This window comes from Trichomycterus rosablanca, chromosome 17, assembly GCF_030014385.1.
Source record: "Trichomycterus rosablanca isolate fTriRos1 chromosome 17, fTriRos1.hap1, whole genome shotgun sequence".
Classification (NCBI taxonomy): Eukaryota; Metazoa; Chordata; class Actinopteri; order Siluriformes; family Trichomycteridae; genus Trichomycterus; species Trichomycterus rosablanca.
Window position 1 is genome coordinate 11,383,756 of NC_086004.1, and position 22,501 is coordinate 11,406,256.

Sequence of the window (22,501 nt, forward strand, 5' to 3'; positions counted from 1 at the left end):
TTGATGAGAATGAACGTCACCTGCAACCTTCTGCAACTTCTGAAAACAATCAGTGGTAACATGAAAAGGAAACAGTGAAAAAGAATTACCGCCTGCGTTTCTGCAAGATGTCAATGGGACGGTTGACGGCGCACGGAGATCCGCAGATATTCCCATTTCTAACTTTGAAAGCCCGGTCAGTGGGTGCGAGAAAGAAACAGTTAGTTGGTAAACTCATAGTCTCTGTCTCTCTAGTAATTCTAGCGTCTCTGTCCTCTAGAAATGCTCTTTACCTTGTCCTTTCTTGTGCCCATGCCTTCTTGGAGCTAGAATTTGTTCTCATGTCTGACAAGCCCCAAAAGTATGAGTATTTAAATCCTTTTGAGTCTGCAAAAGACTTGAGTCAGAAATATCTTTTGGTTTTCATCCCTCCTCAGGACGACAGGTTGATAGACTTGTTTGTTGTCTTAGATCCATGTCACATGTTGCTTCCTGATCTAAAGCATTTTAAGGGATTCCTCACATCTAACACCATGCAGACACAATCAAAGAGTAAAAAAAAATGCCTGGCGCTCCTTTGGGTCACTTTCCCTCTTGTGTTTTTAGCAAATCCACAGTGTTGTTGGGCTCCGATCCATTTCTTTCAGTCCGTCCGGTGTCTTATTTTCTCACCCCTTCTTTCTTTCCTCTTTCTTAGAAGCCCCCAGATTTCCCCCTCTTGCAGCCTGACCACCCTCTAGACAGCTGAGCACATATGTGGAAGGAGCCTCCCCACCCGATATGGAGTGCATGCGTGTGTGTGTCTGTTTGCGGCTCGGTGCACGTGTGTTTTAGCGTTCTTGAATGACTGCCAAACGAACAGTGAGGTCACAGCCCTCAAATGGGAGGGAGGACCCACAGGACGGGTGGCTCCAGCCTTCAAGGAAAGTCTCCAACGTTAACTCTTTGTTGAAGAAAAAAAGCAGCAACGTTAAGTCGACCGACTATTCAATATCAACAGTACGGTATAACTAACACTCATCTAAAAATTTATGACCCAGCTGGGTGCTTAACTGTGATCAGCTGTGAATCAATACCCTAATTAAAATAAAAAATAAATCACTCACTGAGCAGGTCACCTTTATGCTCAGTTAGAACGCATGCAAACTGCAGGGCTGTGAACATAGCGGGTTGTTTCATTTCAAGGTGGGACTTTACTTTCCCTGAGGCTGAAATGAAGCCCTACTGAAATTAGAATAAATATTTGCTAACTCAGAAGCGTTACTGCAAACTTAGAGGTGCCCTTTTCAACGCCAACCACATACTGGAAGAGATAGAGACCCCAGTGCTATTACAGTTTAGTTTATTTTGTAGATCATCTGCACTTTTTAATATACACCGATCAGTGATTTCTACACTCACTGTCCATTTTATCAGCTCCACTTACCATGTAGGAGCACTTTGTAGTTCTACCATTATTGACTGTAGTCCATCTGTTTTTCTACATACTTTTTTTTTAGCCCCATTTCATGCTGTTCTTCAAAGGTCAGGACCCCCACAGGACCACTATAGAGCAGGTATTAGTTGGGTGGTGGATCATTCTCAGCACTGCAGTGACACTGACATGGTGGTGGTGGTGTGTTAGCAATGCTGATGGAGTTTTTAAACACCTCACTGTCACTGCTGGACTGAAAATAGTCCACCAACCACAAAAATATCCAGCCAACAGCGCCCCGTGGGCAACGTCCTGTGACCACTGATGAAGGTCTAGAAGATGACCAACTCAAACAGCAGCAATAGATGAGCGATCGTCTCTGACTTTACATCTACAAGGTGGATTAACTAGGTAGGAGTGTCTAATAGAGTGGACAGTGAGTGGACACGGTATTTCAAAACTCCAGCAGCGCTGCTGTGTCTGGTCCACTCATACCAGAACAACACACACTAACACAACACCAACATGTTAGTGTCACTGCAGTGCTGAGAATGATCCACCACACAAATAATACCTACTCTGTAGTGGTCCTGACAATTGAAGAACAGGGTGAAAGCAGGGTAAAAAGTATGCAGAGAAACAGATGGGCTACAGTCACTAATTGTAGAACTACAAGGTGCTTCTATATGGTAAGTGGAGCTGATAAAATGGACAGTGAGTGTAAAAACAAAGAGAAGGTTTTAATGTTATGGCTGATCAGTGTAGTTAGAGTTAAGCTTAATTTCATTGAATTCTTTACTATTTTTTAGATGTCCATTACATTTTTGGACATAGACACTTGGTCATGTTTAACAGGTGTTAGTTATTCCACAAGGAGAAACTCTGCCTAGTCTCAGAACTAATTACAGTTGTGCACAACACACACACACCGAGAGCAATTTTGTAACCTAACTGCATGTTTTTGGAGACCCGGAGGAAACCCACACAGACACGGGGAGAAGATGCAAACTGCCCAAAGAAAGGACCAGGTCCTGAGTTTGCATCTCGGCTCTGCTACCGGTAGGCTGGGCGCCCTCTAGCAGGCACAATTGGCTAATGCCTGCAACAGACAAAACTGGCTTCCATTCTGCAGTGTGAAAGACTGGACTAAGGGATGGGGTTATCAATGCCGTGTAAGGACCTTGGTTGCCTGGGGTGTCTGTACAGAAAGTGGAGGAGCGCAGAGATTGGAACATGGCTTTCCATAGGCAAAGAGGGAAAGGAAGGGATTGGTGGATTGCGCACACATCGGAGGGAGGGTGTCAGGCGATTAGACACCCTTCTTGAATGCCATTGGGGTCCCCAGCAGCGGATTGGCTCTTCTAAATCGGGAGAAAAAGGGGGGTAAAAAAAAGACACCTAGGAGTTGTACCTTTGTTGTCCAACAACATTGAATAATAATAATAATAAAATGCTTATTTGTTTACTTGCCTGGAAGTTATTAAGGGTCTAAGGCTTAATTATTTGTGATATTTAATTATTATCAATAATTAATCATTGATATTTAAATATTAACATCAAGGTTGCCCTTGTGTGTCTGTGGTGTAACTAGTAACAGTACAGACAGTTCTTTAGTCTTAATACTAAAAGTGGTAAATACATAACAAGTAATATTAAGTAACAGTAAAAACAACAATATTATTTCACTTATTCGCGGCCAATTTTACTACCTATTCAGGGTTCCAGTGGGTACGATTCATTGGGCTAAAGAGAAGGCGACGCCGCCTCTGGACATGGTCCATCCTAGATGCCTCTGAGCCAAGAGAAGGCGACGCCGCTTCTTTTTCTGCACAGTAAAGTTTTAGGTGACATTTGTGCATGTAACTTCGTATTGTCATGCTTGACAAAGGTTTGCCAAAGTAATTCCTTACTGAGGGATCGAAGATCACGGGCGTTCAGCTTAAGCCTACGCCCTTGGCCTTTACACACTAAAATTCCTCCCGATAACTTGAATGGTTTAATGATATTATGCACTGTAGAGGGAGAAATATGCAAATCCCTTCCAATCTTTCTTTCAGGTACATTGTTTTTAAACATTTCAATCATTTTCTCATGCATTTGTTGACAAACTGGAGATCCTCTGATCATCTTTGCTCATCAAAGACTCAGCCTTTCCTGGATGCTGCTTTTGTATGAAACCATGCTTACAATCACCTGTTTGGAATCACATCGTTATTATTATTATTTTTTTACCTCATTACTAGCCCTGAATTGCCCCCGTCCCAACTTTTTTTGGAATGTGTTGCAGGCCTGAAACGCAGGAATGGAGGTATATTAATAAATGAAATGAAGTTGAGCAGACAGAACATGAAATATCCTGGGTTCAAACTGTCTGCAATCAAATAAAAGTTAAAGTAAATGTCAAAAGGAGCACTGCCTTTTTATTTTATCTGCATTTTCCACACGGCCCCAACTTTTTCTGATTAGGCGTTGTATAAAACATAGATAGTCTTTAAGTAATTAAAGTTCTTCTTTTAAAGGCTTTAAACTATAATTATAGCTCATGTTAGTTTAGCTTACTGACCACGTAGAAAGGCTAATGAATATACAGCTAATTTAGGAACACATTTAGCCAGTGTACAGAGCAAAATCCTGTATTTATCAATGCCGTAGAGAAGTATGATCCATGACTAAGCAAATAGCGCCATCTAGTGTGTGCTAGATATATCACAGGTCAGACCGCAGCATTCGAAATAAATCCGTCCAGAGAAAAGCTCTTATTATAATTAATATTCCTTCCAAAAATGTTTAAACCCAATCTAACAATACAATATTATCAACCTCACTGCTAGATTTAAAAGCTGTGGTACTGTATAAACCCACTACAACCAGGTTGTAGCAGAAGAGATAAAATGTTAGAGCTAAGCATTTAAATCAATGTCTTGTCTGTCTGTCTATCTATCTGTCTACCTATCTATCTGTCTATCTGTCTGTCTGTCTGTCTATCTATTATCTAAATTAAAGCAAATGTATAGCAAGATAAAAAAAATCCCACACGCACACAGTAATAATAAAATCAAATTTAAATTACTGGATCAGACACAGCAGCGCTGCTGGAGTTTTTAAAATACTGTGTCCACTCACTGTCCACTCTATTAGACACTCTTACCTAGTTGGTCCACCTTGTAAATGTAAAGTCAGAGACGATCGCTCATCTATTGCTGCTGTTTGAGTCGGTCATCTTCTAAACCTTCATCAGTGGTCACAGGACGCTGCTCACAGGGCTGGATGTTTTTGGCTGGTGAACTATTCTCAGTCCAGCAGTGACAGTGAGGTGTTTAAAAACTCCATCAGCACTGCTGTGTCTTATTCACTCATACCAGCACAACACACACTAACACACCACCACCATGTCATTGTCACTGCAGTGCTGAGAATGATTCACCACCCAAATAATACCTGTTTTTTAGGGGTCCTGGGAGAGTCCTGACCATTGATGAACAGTGTGAAAGGGGGCTAAAAAAGCATGCAGAGAAACAGATGGACTACAGTCAGTAATTACAAAGTACTTCTATATGGTAAGTGGAGCTGATAAAATGAACAATGAGTGTAGAAACAAGAAGGTGGTTTTAATTCTTTGGCTGATCGGTGTATGTCACTTACTTTCTAAGCCGCTTGTCGTGGGGACTGCTGAAGCTCTCAATGTGCCAGATCTCAATGGGCACAAAGCACACAGAAACACCTTGGACAGGGCGCCAGTCCATCACAGGGCAGACACACAAACACAACCACAGACAAACATCTAAGGGCGATTTTAGTATCTCCAATTTACCTGACTGCATCTCCTGGAGGAAACCCACACACAGGGAGAACATGCAAACTCCACACTAAGGGACCCAGACCGCTTCACCTGGGAATCAAACCCACTGATGAAGGTCTAGAAGATGACCAACTCAAACAACAGCAATAGATGAGTGATCGTCTCTGACTTTACATCTACAAGGTGGACCAACTAGGTAGGAGTGTCTAATAGAGTATACAGTGAGTGGACATGGTATTTAAAAACTCCAGCAGCGCTGCTGTGTCTGATCCACTCATACCAGCACAACATACACTAACACACCACCACCATGTCAGTGTCACTGCAGTGCTGTGAATGATCCACCACCTAAATAATACCTGCTCTGTGGTGGTCTTGTGACCACTGACCATTGAAGAACAGGGTAAAAGCAGGCTAAAAAAGTATGTAGAGAAACAGATGGACTACAGTCAGTAATTGCACTACAAAGTACTTCTATATGGTATGTGGAGCTGATAAAATGGACAGTGAGCGTAGAAACAAGGAGGTGGTTTTAATGTTATGGCTGATCAGTGTACAAACCCACATCAGAGAATTCACAATAAGACCAGAAGAGGTCAGTCCAAAACCCCAAAACCTTATAAAGGCAGAACAAATTAGGCACAAAACCATTACTGGGTACTTTCCTTTCTCAAACACTTTGGCTCGAGATAAATATTTACAGATAAAACTCTCAAGCTGCTTATTTTGTGACCTGCAAAGCCACTTTCTCATGGGTGCTTATGCAACAGTGAAAGTGAATGCTTCTTATGTTTGTGAATAAGTCCAGCCATAAAGAGAGAACAGAACGATATAATGTGCATCGGATTTGTTCATTAGAGATCGATTGGAAGGTCAACCATGCTGCGGCCAGGGATGGAGCATTGACGCAGGCAGACACCATAATCACACTGCTGCCTGAACTCTGGGAACGGTTCCAGACTCTGGAGGATATTTTAGGACCAGTCACTGTTATCATTTTATTAATTGCCTCTCTTTTTCCAGTCCAGGCTACGTCTAACGAAGCATATATTTCCATGTGTGTACTTAAAGTATCAAAACATGTCTTGCAGGAACCAATGACATGCAAGAAGGAATGTGTTCAATCTACTGCTGTTATGAAGAAAAATGTAAGCTCTTAAAAATAACGAGATTTAACAATGCTGTATAAACTTATCATTCACACAAATGTACTTTACCTGTCCAATCCAAAAGTTGTTTAAAAATTATCCTCTTGTGATTTACTTGTGTGTTATGGGTAATTGTCTTGCTGCATCATTCAACATTTATTACCCCTCCAGTAATAGACTATTTGAGTTCATTTATCTTTTAATCACAGCAAGCTGTCCGTTGCCCTCTCCACCCTGCTTAGCATTTGAAGTTTAAGTCAACATTTAAATTTTTAATCATTTAGCTCACGCCTTTGTCCAAAGCGACTTACAACTGAGACTGTATACACCGATCAGCCATAACGTTAAAACCACCTCCTTGCTCTGTTAGCCCCCTTTCATGCTGTTCTTCAATGGTCAGGACCCCCACAGGACCACCACAAAGCAGGTATTATTTGGGTGGTGGATCATTCTCAGCACTGCAGTAACACTGACATGGTGGTGATGTGTTAGTGTGTGTTGTGCTGGTATGAGTGGATCAGACACAGCAGCGCTGCTGGAGATTTTAAACACCTCACTGTCACTGCTGGACTGAGAATAGTCCACCAACCGAAAATATCCAGCCAACAGCGGCGCGTGGGCAGCGTCCTGTGACCACTGATGAAGGTCTAGAAAGATGACCAACTCAAACAGCAGCAATGGATGAGCGATCGTCTCTGACTTTACATCTACAAGGTGGACCAACTAGGTAGGAGTGTCTAATAGAGTGGACAGTGAGTGGACACGGTAATTAAAAACTCCAGCAGCGCTGCTGTGTCTGATCCACTCATACCAGCACAACACACACTAACACACCACCACCATGTCAGTGTCACTGCAGTGCTGAGAATCATCCACCACCTAAATAATATACCTAATAATCTGAATTGGTCCATTGGGGGTCCTGACCACTGAAGAACAGGGTGAAAGCAGGCTAAAAAAGCATGCAGAGAAACAGATGAATTACAGTCAGTCATTGTAGAATTACAAAGTGCTTCTATATGGTGGAGCTGATGAAGTGGACAGTGAGGGTAGAAACAAGAAGGTGGTTTAATGTTATGGCTGATCAGTGTACATAATAGCAAAAGCAAAGGCTAATAAAAAAAGTGTGTTGAGGAACATCAGTGACCTGCTCTGACCCTTAGTCCTGACCTTAATCTGTTAGCAATGGGTATGAACTCAATAACAATTTAGAAGGGTGTGCACATACTTATGGTCAACTCATGTATTTTATATTTTAATTTTACAGCATAACAGAAGAAGCTGTTTTTGTGAAGACTGTTACTTACATTAATGTAAACCCAGAAAAGCTTTATCATGTCTGATCAGATTACTAAAACGAGCTTAGTGCATTTATAATGCCCAGCACCATAAATTCACCAGATTGTTTGTTAACAATGGAAGTATCTGTACAGCATTCAGCAGATACCCATATAAAGCAAGACCCAACGTTCTGAGGTGTTTTATCTGATAGAAGGGTAAGTGTGGAGCACAGATCTTTATAAGGAGATGACAGGCTGTTCAGAGTAGCTGTAGGACACAATAGAGTCCACTGTTGAAGCCACTGACCTTGTCTCTTTCTCTCTCGGGTCTCTAGAGTCACTGTGGGAATCCAGACTACGACCTTCAGAACGTCAGATGAGAAGCTTTTAAGATGACCGGAAATATTTGTAAACTCTTGTGATCTTTTGATACACGTCAGTGAGTGTGTTGTCATGTAGAGAGTTATCTTAGAACTACAAAAAGTATGCACATACATAGACTTAAAGACAGTAAAAGAATTATTGGCTCTACACTGAACTGGATTAGGTTAGCTTTTTCCTGAAGAGAGGAAGTAGCATCACAAATGTCAAACAAAATAGCTTGTAAGTAGTTTAACTGTTTTATTACCTTAAAGCTGAATGCAGGTTTAGAGCTTTAAGTAATATTTGTCAAAATTTTAAATGGGGAAAATGTGATTAACTGATTGATTTGTTTGTTTGTTCACCAACCAACCAACAAATCAACCAATCAATCAACAATCTGTTGCTACAGGCGCTTGTCCCTCCCCTTCCACCCAACTCAGATGGTGGGATATTCTATACAGTTCCTTTAGTGAATTCGGAACTTCAGGTTGAGACCTGCAACACGATTTAAAAAAAAGCAGGTTGCCAACAAAGGAGCTGGCAACTCTGTCAAGAAGAAAGCGCAATAAATAGAAACACCTTCCACCTGGAGCAAATTCATGTTCACTTCACACAGCAATCGTGCCTCCTACTGCTGGTCATAAATGGCAATGCAGAAGGACATAATCCTGTAATACTTCTTCCCTGCCAATCTCTACATCAGGTGAGCCAGTTACACCAAACATATTAAAATACACCATGATATTGATATTATGTAGGTAGCACTGGCATGGAGCTAACATTAGCCCTCAATAGTGCTAATAAATTACCATTTTCTCCCAGTATTGACACTGAGGTGTTTAAAAATCCCAACAACACTGCTGCAGTCGCTACACTAATACCAAAGCAATACACACTACCATGTTATTACCATGTTAGTGTCATTGCATTGCTACAGTCCTGCCAACCAACCAACAAATCAATCAACAATTCATCGCTACAAGCACTTGCTTTTAATAATCTTAATGTTAAAATTTTGAATAAAAAAATGTGAATGATTGATTCCAACCAAGTCAGCCAACCAGCCAACCAACCAACCAACCAACCAACAAATAAATCAATCAATCATTTGATTGGTTGGTTAGATGGTTGGCTGCCTGGTTGGTTGGTAGTAATCAATTAGTTGCTACAGTCCCGCCCCTCCCTCTCCACCTTAGACAAAGGGATTTTCTATAGAATTCCATTAAAAAATGTGTAACTTTGGATTGAGATCTGCAACATAATTAAAAAAAAAAAACGCAGGTGGCCAACAAAGGAGCTGGCAAATCTGTCAAGAATAAAGCGCAATAAATAGAAACTTCTCCACCTGGAGCAAATTCATGTTCAGGTGATAGTTCAGAAAAACCGACACGTCACACACCAGTCATGCCTCCTGCTGTTGGTCATAAATGGCAATGCAGAAGGACGTAATCTTGTAATCCTTCTTCCCTGCCGATCTCCACACATATCAAAATACACCATGATATGGATATTATGTAGGTAGCATTGGCATGAAGCTAACATGAGCCCTTAAAAGTGCTAATAAATTACCATTTTCTCCAATTATTGATATTTAGGTGTTTAAAAATCCCAACAACACTGCTGCAGTCGCTACGCTAATACCAAAGCAATGCACACTACCAATTTATTACCAAGTCACTGCAGTGTTGATGGGTGGATGGTCCACCACCAGTATAACATCTTTGGGGGTCCATGATATATGGGGTACAAGGGTTGACAAAGCACCCAGAGGAACCCACAGGGAGCAAATGCAAACTCCACACAGAAAGGACCCTGGAAATCGAACCCAGGCCCTTCTTGCTACCACTGGTCCCAGTATATAATCAAAATGATGAAATAAACTTTTGAATGTTCAAATAACTCTATAATTGATGCAAATGTAATATCTGTAATGTAGAGGTAAAGAATCGAGTCTGATTTTTGTGGTGTGGGGGGTAATAATACGAGTAAAAAATACACTTTGAAGATCAACCTTGATGCAGTCGTGCTTGTAACGTCGACACATCTGGAAGAGATTAGAGACGGAAACAGGGTCCGATGGGAGACAGCAGGCTGGCCTTCTCTAAAAAAGGGCACGTCTAAGAATAACCCTGCTGGTTATGGCCAGATTAATTATTAAATCTGCCTGTTTTATTTCAGAAGTATCATATTCACACTCTATTCCAGTCAGCTCCGTTCCAGTGGTTTCAGGTACTGTATGAACTGAATGGATACAGTGGTTACGGTGCAGTCATTCATTGTCTGTTTTACCTCTACTTTATCCTGGTCAGGGTCTGAATAATTGGGAACGTGCAGGAAACAGTTCAGACAGGTCGTCAGTCTATCACAGGGCATGGTTAGTATTTCCGTTATCATCATTTAAAGCAATGTCCAGGATCCAGGATCCTTTCTTTTTGTATATTGTCAAGTTACCTCAGGTAAATTAAGTAACATTAGATAACAATCACTAATGTCTCACCTCATGATCTATTTGTTGTTCAGTACTATAAATAAATACACATTTTTACTGAATATTAGCAAAGTGATTTTCTAATTCAAACATTAAGTGGGCGACAAGTGCATTTTATGCAAATGAACAGCTGGGCAGCATTGCGGAGGGTTCCCCGGAATCACTGGGAAGTAACAGTAACACACACCAGTAACACACACCAGACACGGACCCCATCCATACATGAAGATTGAAGACGTAGGCAATCATGTCTGTATGTGGACGCCCAACCAGCCCATAATACCACTAGAGATTAGAACCCTGGATCTGGCACATTCATAATCTGCTAGCACACCTGCGCCGAGAATCTGAACTCCTCGGTTCGAAACTCGGCGTTGCCACCGGTCGGCTGGGCGCCATCTAGCGGGCGTAACTGGCAGTGTCTGCAGGCAGGGATGACCGGAATATGTGGGCGGGGTTTTGAAGGACCCTGATTGGCGGATAGAGGCGCCTGTGCAGAGTGCATGGGTGGGAAAGAGTTATGTTAAGTGCTGCATGCAGGTCGGAGGAGGCATGAGCAGCAATATACCCACCTCAAGTGCACAAAATCGGGGATCCCCAGCAGTGGAAGACAAATTTACTACACTAGATTGGGAGAAATGGGAGAAAAAAATGCATAAATAAAGAACCCTGGATCTTAGCAGTAAAGGGTCAGTATGATTTACTACTGCACCCAAGCGCCCAAAACTTTGGTAAGATTTCATGTGGAAACCTCTGCATGTGGGAGTCCAGACCCCAAGGTTAAAAAGCAACAATGTCACAGTCTCAGCACTTCATTTTACAACGCACAAGCTGTATTCAAATCTATGCTAAAGGTGTAATAGTTTAAACAAATACAATATAAAACTAAATACAAAAGATTCAGACTGCCTACACAACAGTGGAAATCTGGCACTAAATAAACAAATAAACAATATTTAACGTTTTGACTCAGGCTACCAATTGTAAATGTCTGAGACAAACTAGCCCTATAAAAAGGTAACGTCTCAGTCTGTTCCTTTCAAAAATTATTCATAGATAGATAGACCCGTCGAGCAATGGACTCCACTAGACCCTTGAATGTGTGCAGCAGGATGTTAGCAGCAGACAGTGGTGTATAAAGTACCAGAAGGCCATACTTGAGTAAAAGTACAAGTATCTTACCAGAAATTTACTTTGATAGAAGTAAAAGTCACCTTTTAGAATATTACTTAAGTAAAAGTCTAAAAGTATCTGATGTTTAATGTACTTAAGTATCAAAAGTAATTTGATATTAAATGTACTTAAGTATTAAAAGTAGAAGTAAAAGTAAATGCTGTTAGTATAAATGGAAGCGGTCATTTTAAATATAAAGATTGTTCTTTTAAGCCTGTAAACCTTCTTAACAATTAACCTGTTTTCTTCCTTTCATCTGAACATGATTTGTGCCAATTCATGATCATAATCAACCTGTTTGAAATCATGACATTATTTAGTTGTTTTTTTTAAACTTATTACTAGCCCTAAATGTTCCTGTTCCAACGTTTTTAGAATGTGAGTCGATGTAAATGTAAGAAACACTGCATCTATTTTATTTGCATTTTCTATACTGTCCCATATTTTTATTTGGGTAGTATATTTCAATAACAAAAAAATAACTTTGGCATAATTAATTTAAAGCAAAACTCAAGAGAGTTTAACAACGTGTGGCACTTTTATCCCTTTAATGATCTGTTTAACCATTAATTTAAATCAAAATATTTGAGTAAAATAAGCTGTATTTAAATAATCTTTTTTGGGCTGTATCTACTCACTGAATGGCATGTGTTAAACTAAAAAAATATTGGTATTCTTACTTTAAGAAAACACCATTTCTAACTTGAAGCCAACAGCTGAAAAACCATTAATAATACAGGGGTTGGACAAAATAACTGAAACACCTGGTTTTAGACCACAATAATTTATTAGTATGGTGTAGGGCCTCCTTTTGCGGCCAATACAGCATCAATTCGTCTTGGAAATGACATATACAAGTCCTGCACAGTGGTCAGAGGGATTTTAAGCCATTCTTCTTGCAGGATAGTGGCCAGGTCACTACGTGATGCTGGTGGAGGAAAACGTTTCCTGACTCGCTTCTCCAAAACACCCCAAAGTGGCTCAATAATATTTAGATCTGGTGACTGTGCAGGCCATGGGAGATGTTCAACTTCACTTTCATGTTCATCAAACCAATCTTTCACCAGTCTTGCTGTGTGTATTGGTGCATTGTCATCCTGATACACGGCACCGCCATTGGATGCACATGGTCCTCCAGAATGGTTCGGTAGTCCTTGGCAGTGACGCGCCCATCTAGCACAAGTATTGGGCCAAGGGAATGCCATGATATGGCAGCCCAAACCATCACTGATCCACCCCCATGCTTCACTCTGGGTATGCAACAGTCTGGGTGGTACGCTTCTTTGGGGCTTCTCCACACCGTAACTCTCCCGGATGTGGGGAAAACAGTAAAGGTGGACTCATCAGAGAACAATACATGTTTCACATTGTCCACAGCCCAAGATTTGCGCTCCTTGCACCATTGAAACCGACGTTTGGCATTGGCACGAGTGACCAAAGGTTTGGCTATAGCAGCCCGGCCGTGTATATTGACCCTGTGGAGCTCCCGACGGACAGTTCTGGTGGAAACAGGAGAGTTGAGGTGCACATTTAATTCTGCCGTGATTTGGGCAGCCGTGGTTTTATGTTTTTTGGATACAATCCGGGTTAGCACCCGAACATCCCTTTCAGACAGCTTCCTCTTGCGTCCACAGTTAATCCTGTTGGATGTGGTTTGTCCTTCTTGGTGGTATGCTGACATTACCCTGGATACCGTGGCTCTTGATACATCACAAAGACTGCTGTCTTGGTCACAGATGCGCCAGCAAGACGTGCACCAACAATTTGTCCTCTTTTGAACTCTGGTATGTCACCCATAATGTTGTGTGCATTGCAATATTTTGAGCAAAACTGTGCTCTTACCCTGCTAATTGAACCTTCACACTCTGCTCTTACTGGTGCAATGTGCAATGAATGAAGATTGGCCACCAGACTGGTCCAATTTAGCCATGAAACCTCCCACACTAAAATGACAGGTGTTTCAGTTATTTTGTCCAACCCCTGTAAGTTGGATAAGTTAAGTTCTTGTTGAGATCATTAAAGGGTTAAAGACGTGCTGCATTATCCTCAGCACCATGAATCTCTCCTCTACTGGTCTAATACAGAAGTTATCTGAGGAAATATTTGTCCATAGGTGAGTTTTTTAAAATAATGGACGTGTCTTCATGAGTTTTGCAGTCAATTAATTCCAAACAAATTTAATGATTTATGAAACGTTTTATTTGTGGTTCGAATGTAATCGGTAAAAGTGGTAGGTAGATATCTGAACAATGTTAATGCTAATAATATGAAGAAAAAAAACGCTGATGCTGCAGCTTTACTTTGTTAATCATTGTTAACTTACATCAGTGTGTTGGAGCTTCTGAAATGTCCATATTTGCGGGTCTTTGGGTGAACGACGCACTTTTAGAAAACTCCGATAGCTTTTAGAGAACGTTTGCACATGCGCATTAATGTGTTTAACCACAGTCTAATTTACAAGCGCAGATTCACCAAACCAGCGTGCAGTCCGTCACACATCTCACATCATTTAACTTCATTCTGTAGTAACGAGTAACGAATTTACATACAGCGAATGTAACGGAGTAAAAGTACACAATTTCTTTAGAAAATGTAGTGGAGTAAAAGTGAAAGTTGCCGAAAATTTTTATACTCCAGTAAAGTACAAGTACTTCAAAAAACTACTTAAGTACTGTAACGAAGTATTATTACTTCGTTACTATACACCACTGGCAGCAGATCCTTTAACTCCTGTAAGTTGTGAGGTGGGGCCTCCATGAATCGAACTTGTTTGTCCAGCACGTCCCACAGATGCTTGATTGGATTGAGAACTGGGGAATTTAGCGGTCAAGTCAACACCTTAAACTCGTTGTTGTGCTCCTCAAACCATTCCTGGACCATTTTTGCTGTGTGGCAGGGCGCATCATCCTGCTGAAAGAGGCCACAGCTATCAGGGAATACCGTTTTCATGACGGGGTGTACATGGTCTGCAACGATGCTTAGGTAGGTGGTACGTGTCAAAGTAACATCCACATCCCAGCAGAACATTGCCCAAACCATCACACTGCCTCCGCCGGCTTTCCTTCTTCCCATAGTGCATCCTGGTGCCATGTGTTCCCCAGGTATGTGATGCACACACACCCGGCCATCCACGTGATGTAAAAGAAAATGTGATTCATCAGACCAGGCCACCCTCTTCCATTGCTCCGTGGTCCAGTTCCGATGCTGACATGCCCATTGTTGGCGCTTTCGGCGGTGCACAGGGGTCGGCATGGGCACCCTGACTGGTCTGCGGCTATGCAGCCCCATACGCAACAAACTGCAATGCTCTGTGTATTCTGACACCTTTCTATCAAAACCAGCATTAACTTCTTCAGCAATTTGAGCTCATTTGGGCCAGCCTTCGCTCCCCACGTGCATCAGAGAGCCTTGGCCGCCCATGACCCTGTCACCAGTTTACCACTTTTCCTTCCTTGGACCACTTTTGATAGATACTGACCACTGCAGACCGGGAACACTCCACAAGAACTGCAGTTTTGGAGATGCTCTGACCCAGTCGTCTAGCCATCACCATTTGACCCACTACGACCCTTAATAGTAGGACCGGTGGTGAAACAGACAATAAATGAATGAATTTATTAATTATTTACATTAATTGCTGCTAGAAGTGGTACAGCCAGTTAATAAAATAAGGTTATTACTTTTTTACAGGGTGATACGGATTAAATATCATTTACACATTGGGTTGTGTTTTTACTCCACTTGTTATAGTGTTACAATTATACAAAAGCACTTATAACAATTGTTATCTGTCCCACAGGTAGAACGCTACTGGATCTGTGATTCATTTGCATTAAAATGATAATTATAATGCACTTATAATGATCTTATAACAAATAATACATTTTTCAATAAAAATGCACAAGACTGCATGAAGCCCTTTGAACTCATGCAACATATGCAAATGTTTTGCTATATTTTTTTGCATAAGCTTTGCATTGCCCTTGCACTGCATTATGGGTACTTATGTAAAAGGAGGCTACAGGACAACACTGAGCTTTGTGTCAAATAATGTGAGCAATAGTGCATCGGTTATTGGACTCTGACATCACTGGTTTTCAGCTGTACCAGGCTGACAGCGTCCCTGTTCCAACCCGAAACCATCCCCCAACACAGCACTACATCCAGACACCCATACACACACACAAACACACACGATAGGCGCTGACAGCCGAGCATTTATCTCCATCTCCACACAGCCTATAAATCAGTATTCACACACAACCAGACATACTGGTGCACATCAAAACAATATCCTTATCCTTATCTTTATCTTTACCCACATCCACGGTGTCTTCCACATGGCATGTCAAATCGCTGCGACTTCCAGTTAGCCATTTATCCACTTGAAGATCTAAAATTACAGGTAATCTAACAGGAATGCAGTAGTGCCTGTGAGACTCTAAATAGTTCAGCTAATGCCACAGGGGTCCCTCACTCTTTCAGGATAGAACGATTGACTGATTGCTGGATTTTCACCCATGCAAGCTTGGTTTTATAAAAACGAAACCAAAAAAAAAAGTGTGCAACTGGTCAGGAGGATTCACATGTTCATATAAACGTTCCCAACCCGAAATATTCAAGAGACTATGGGATCATACACTAGCAATAAAAGCCAACAAAGTATAAGACCTACCCGATGCAGGAGTGCCTTCTCCGGCCTGTCACAAAGTTGAACAGCGAACTTTTTCGAGGTAAGCGGAGATCCTTGTGCATCTTAACAGATTCGACACGCCCGTGTCTCTTAACAGAAAGAAATAATCATCGTGCACCACTCAAGAGACGAAAGCAAATCTCAGTAGCAGAAAGTCCCGACCCAGTCAATTAATAAGTCCAGGATCTGAGATCTAGTCAAGAAGAGCAAGAGGCTTAGTCTCACTTTTTGCTGCTAAGTCAGATCCACAAGCAAGTCCGGACAACTCCAGCTCCGAGAAGTAGTTTATATTGGCTCGTTATGTCTCACAACCCGAAGAGTTTGACAAACCCATCAGAAAGTCCTCTTTTCTTTTAGAAAGATCTTTTAGGGAGTAGCGGAAGGAAAGGAAAAATGACTTTGCTGAGCGTCAACCTTTTTCCTTAGTGCAAGGGAATGTAGCCTCCCAGGAGACATGCGCTAGGGGTACGAGGTCCTACTGAATTTCCATATTTGTTTTGCTCTGGTTGTGTATCCAAAGTTAGAACGCAGCAAAGGCCTAGGACTACAAAGTGGGGGAGAAAGAGCAAAAAAAAAAATCATCCGGGGACCAGCTATATGTTCTGAGAGGCACTAAACTGTTGAGAAGTAGTACAGGAAGGCGAAAGCAGTGGATGGTCACACACTGGGACAGTATGCGTGTGTGGGTGTGTGTGTATGTGTGTGTGTGTTCTGACTTGTCGGAGCCAGCACTGGGTGTCTCCTCTCTGCCTGCCTACACTGGCCCAGCCTAACATGTGCACACTGCATCCCCTTAAGGCACTAGCAACACACACACAAGCGACTTTGTGTATCGTTACCGTTGATAAGGGATGATGAAGTCTGATAGGGGGCGCATGGCGGGAGGAAGACCGAGGAATAAGGATGATCGAAAACGCAGCCAAAAAAGTGAGAAATGGACACTTGAATTCACAGCGCGCGCACGTTTATACAGCCGCCCTCGTACACCTCAATCTTACTCGTTCACTTACACAGAAAACCTGAGGGGCATCATTTCTCAACCTGTTCAATTCTTTTCTCAGGGCGAGGTCTTGTGTTTTGCTTTCGGCCTGATCAGTCATAAAATTGTTGTCTAAAACCAATTTTTTTCCTACAGTTCCAAGGTAGAAATGAGGCCTCATCAGATCATGAGTAATGACATTCAAGGTAAATACGAAGCACCATCAGCAAATAATGTTTTTGGTTGAGCGCGTAGCCACTGATGCACCGCTGCTTTCACATCATCATCACATGGAAATCTTCTTCCCCTTAAAGCTTCTTTGAGTGTCCAAAAAGGTGGAAATCAAACGGCGCTAAATCTGGGCTATAAGCTCTTTTCTCAGTTATTCAGACCCGACCAATTACTGCTCCTCCCGCCCTCACCATTTCCAACCAGAATATAAAAGTGCGGAAACTTTTTGAAGATCCCTACATCAGGGTTAATATGTTGACGAAAGCTAAGATGAGCTTAATTCCCTGGCTGGACCACATGGGGCCTTGATTTGATTCCCTGGCTGTGTCACATGAGGCCTGGGTTACCATCCATTCCTGCATTTCATTCCTGCAACACATTCCAAAAAAATTTGGGACAGTAAAGCATTTGCCACTTTGTAATGTTGCCACTCCTTTTCACCACACTTAAAAGACGTTTTAGCACTGAGGAGACCAAGTGATTTAATGTTTCAGCTTTTATTTTGTCCCATTCTTCCTGCAAACACGTCTTAAGATGTACAACAGTACGGGGTCATCGTTGTCGCATTTCTCGTTTCAAAATTCTCCACACATTCTCTATTGGGGACAGATCAGGACTGCAGGCAGGCCAGTCCAGTACCCGTACCCTCTTCTTCCGCAGCCATGACTTTGTAATGTGTGCAGCATGTGGTTTTGCATTGTCTTGTTGAAAAATGCATGGACGTCCCTGGAAAAGATGACGTCTTGAAGGCAGCATGTGTTGCTCTAAGACAGGGGTCCTCAAACTTTTTAACCGAATGGCCAGATTACTGTTCTTCAGTGTTTTGGGGGGCCGGACCGCGGGTGAAATAGTAAACACACCCAAAAAAGTTATTTACTATGTATACTGGATGTATTGTCTGTGCTTTGTATAATTGTAGTTCATAATGATAATGCAGAAATTTTATTTCTTTTAATAATTTCCATTATCCTACCTCATACAGTGTTTCCTTAAAAAATCAGTGTGAACTGTGAGCCTGCTTTTGCCTGACGAGAGTAAGCGTCAGGTTCCATATTTGTTACTGCCAGTCATAATAGCTAATAAATGTTGATCAGTGAGTCTGGATCTGGTTGAAGATTAAACTTCGAAAAAGTCTGCACACAGAAGTAGAATTTAGCCAATTTTTGTTTCCTCTGTTATTTTTTTCCCCGTTATAATACTGTGAGTTCGAAGATGAACAGGGGCCAGACAACATGTATTGCTGCTGTGGTTAAAGGGGCCGGTCAAATTAAAGCATCGGGCCGTAGTTTGATGACCCCTGCTCTAAGACATGACAAACCCTGGCTTTTAGACACGGTGTTCATTTTTTCCAAAAAAGATTTGGAATGCTGATCCATCTAACCACAACACACGTTTCTACTGTGTGATGGTCCATCCTATATACCTCCGAGCCCAGAGAAGTCAACACCGCTTCTGGACATGGTTAACATAAGGCTTCTGTATTACACAGTAAAGTTTTAAGTCACATTTGTGCATGTAACTCTGTATTGTAGAGCTCGACAAAGGTTTGCCAAAGTAATCCCTCACCCATGTGGTTATATCAGCTAGTGTTGAGTGGCGGTTCTTGATGCAGTGCCGTCTGAGGGATCAAAGATCACAGGCATTCAGCTTAAGCTTGCGCTCTTGGGCTTTACACACTGAAATTCTTCCAGATCAATTGAGTCGTTTAATGTTATTATGCACTGTAGAGGGAGAACTATGCAAATCCCTTCTAATCTTTCTTTGAGATACATTGGTTGATGGTTCAATCCCAACATCTGCGAAGCTGCCACTGTTGGGTCCTTGAGCAAGACACTTAACCCCTAATTGCTCAAATTGCATTTTGTTTCTATTTTATTCTATTCCGCAATTAAATCTATATTCTACTATTAACAAACATGTGAACGTGCTTATTTTTCACATGAGTGATGTATTGTGTAAACCTGAAAAGTAGATTCAGGTGTATAATAAATCGTGCTAATTTCCAGCCAGCAGTTTCCCGGGAAAACCCACCCAACAATTTCAATTCCACTGCTATAAACTGTACGCAAGCCATTACAAATTTCAGGCAAGTTAATGCCTGTACTCCACCCCAGACGATTTCCACTGTCCAGGATAATATTCCATTTCACCTCTCATCTATGAGGGTAGTTGGAATAATAAATCATGAGTCCAGGGTTGGGAGGTTCCCAAACTTTTTTCGAACCGATTGCTAATGTAACCGAGCGTCTTTAGAGTTTGCTGAGTTCATAAAGTAAGAAATAAACTCTACATAGACAAACAATCGGGAGCATAGTACTTTACTGGCTTGTTCTTTTGAAACGCAGCACAGAATACAGAGAGATGATCACGTGTGTAGAGAACAACACTTTTCCATTGATTGTGGAAACACATACATCAAACATTGTCAGCACACTACACCACAGAAAAGTCTGTTACACTAACGTACGATTGCCAGGGCCGCCTCATATTGCGCCTCATATTTAATATGCTATGCAAATAAATGATGTTAAATCGCCAAACACAAACCTTACGATTTTCACGGCCGTGAATTAGGTAGGGTTTTAATTATACACCGATCGGCCATAACAATAAAACCACCTCCTTATTTCTACACTCCATTTTCTCAGCTCCACTTACCATATAGAAGCACTTTGTAGTTCTACAATTACTGACTGTAGTCCATCTGTTTCTCTGCATGCTTTGTTAGCCCCCGTTTCATGCTGTTCTTCAATGGTCAGGACTCTCCCAGGACCACCACAGAGCAGGTATTATTTAAGTGGTGGGTCATTCTCATCACTGCAGTGACACTGACATGGTGGTGGTGTGTTAGTGTGTGTTGTGCTGGTATGAGTGGATAAGACACAGCAGCGCTGATGGAGTTTTTAAACATCTTACTGTCACTGCTGGACTGAGAATAGTCCACCAACCAAAAATATCCAGCCAACGGCTCCCTGTGGGCAGCATCCTCTGACCACTGATGAAGATCTAGAAGATGACCAACTCAAACAGCAGCAATAGATGAGCGATCGTCTCTGACTTTATATCTACAAGGTGGACCAACTAGGTAGGAGTGTCTAATAGAGTGGACAGTGAGTGGACACGGTATCCACTCATACCAGCACAACACACACTAACACACCACCACCATGTCAGTGGCACTGCATGATCCACCACCTAAATAATACCTGCTCTGTGGTGGTTCTGTGGGGGTCCTGACCATTGAAGAACAGGGTGAAAGCAAAAAGTATGTAGAGAAACAGATGCACTACAGTCAGTAATTGTAGAACTACAAAGTGTTTCTATATGGTAAGTGGAGCTGATAAAATGGACAGTGAGTGTAGAAACAAGGAGGTGGCTGATCAGTGTATGTCCTATAGGTTAGGTGGACAAATAAGGAAGGAAAGTCATAGACGGCGTGTCGGACACTAATCTTGTGCCCGAATTGACAAAGCCAAAATAAAACACCACACAGTTTCAAAACAATCTACATTTAAAGCAGCACACGTGTGCTTAGTATGTAAATGAGTCCTGCATCAAGGGCATATTTAACACCCAGCCATGACACTACTTTGCAAACTTGGTCGAAGCAGAGAGCCGAGTCCCTTTACATCCCCACCCCCGATATGACAGCAGCAGCTGTCAAAACACCTATATATCATTCTGCAGCCACGTTTATCTACGTGTTTATCTAAAGCTGTCTCTAGCTGAACTCCTTTTAAAAGGTAAACGCTCTCTTCATCGTTAGACACCAGAGCTAATCATTGATAATACATGCAGTGCTTCACATAAAGTAAACATTGCCCAGAGCTTTCTGGGGTTGAGTCGCCCACCTGCGTAAAACACTAAAACTCTTCTGCATGGTACGTGCTGGAACGTATGTACACGGTACAGCTGAAAGTATTTAGACACCTAGTTGTTGACTTTGTGTGTTCAGGTGCGTAATATTAATTGCATAATAGGTAAATAAATTATAAGCTTCCAGATGCCGCTCAGGTGGCGCAGCGGTAAAACACAAGCTGAACACCAGAGCTGATATGATGTATTCAAAATCCCAGCTCTGGTGTGCTAGTGTGTTTTTACCACTGCGCCACCTGAGCGGCCAAATTTTATTTTTATACTAAAGTATATAAATCTGCTTTTACAAAATGAGTAGACAGGGTAGTCATGCTTTAGCTCATCTGAGGAATCCAAACTACCTTCGAACAGTAAAAAGAACAGGTGAAAGGTGGGGATCTAACCCAGGTCCCTTGCTGTGTGGCAACCATTCTACCAAATCTGCCATCATGCCAACCTGCTTAACTTATCTGCAATAAAATATTTGCAATGCAATTTATTAATTAATATCAGTGAATCAGGTCTAAACACAATGACTGTAACTAAATATCTGATCTGATGGTTTTACAGGAGTATATATTAAATAGATTGATTGAAACAGTCTTTATACACACACACACACACACACACACACACACACACACACACAGATCAGGCATAACATTATGACCACCTCCTTGTTTCTACACTCACTGTCTATTTTATCAGCTCCACTTACCATATAGAAGCACCATGAAGTTCTACAATTCTCTACATACTTTAATAGCCTGCATTCACCTTGTTCTTCAATAGTCAGGACCCCCACAGGACCACTACAGAGTAGGTATTATTTGGGTGGTGGATCTCTCAGCACTGCAGTGACACTGACATGGTGGTGGTGTGTTAGTGTGTGTTGTGCTGGTATGAGTGGATCAGACACAGTCACTGCTGGACTGAGAATAGTTCACAAACCACAAAAATATCCTGCCAACAGTGCCCCGTGGGCAGCGTCCTCTGACCACTGATGAAGGTCTAGAAGATGACCAACTCAAACAGTAGCAATAGATGAGCGATCATCTCTGGCTTTAAATCTACAAGGTGGACCAACTAGGTAGGAGTG

General features: G+C 41.8%; 1 protein-coding gene across 3 annotated transcripts in view; it reads right to left on the reverse strand.

Annotated features, from left to right (window-relative positions):
* Positions 1-22,501, reverse strand: part of pde4cb (phosphodiesterase 4C, cAMP-specific b) — a 143,876-nt gene that overhangs the window by 49,415 nt on the left and 71,960 nt on the right. Inside the window, exon 1 of one of the 3 annotated variants that reach the window (XM_063013490.1) lies at positions 16,320-16,399. The exons of 1 other annotated variant lie outside the window; for it this stretch is intronic. In XM_063013490.1, coding sequence (XP_062869560.1) covers positions 16,320-16,399 — 80 coding nt within the window. Of the gene's footprint in view, positions 1-89; positions 222-16,319; positions 16,400-22,501 lie in introns of those variants that run through there. One more of the 3 variants, XM_063013488.1, reaches the window with a different exon arrangement.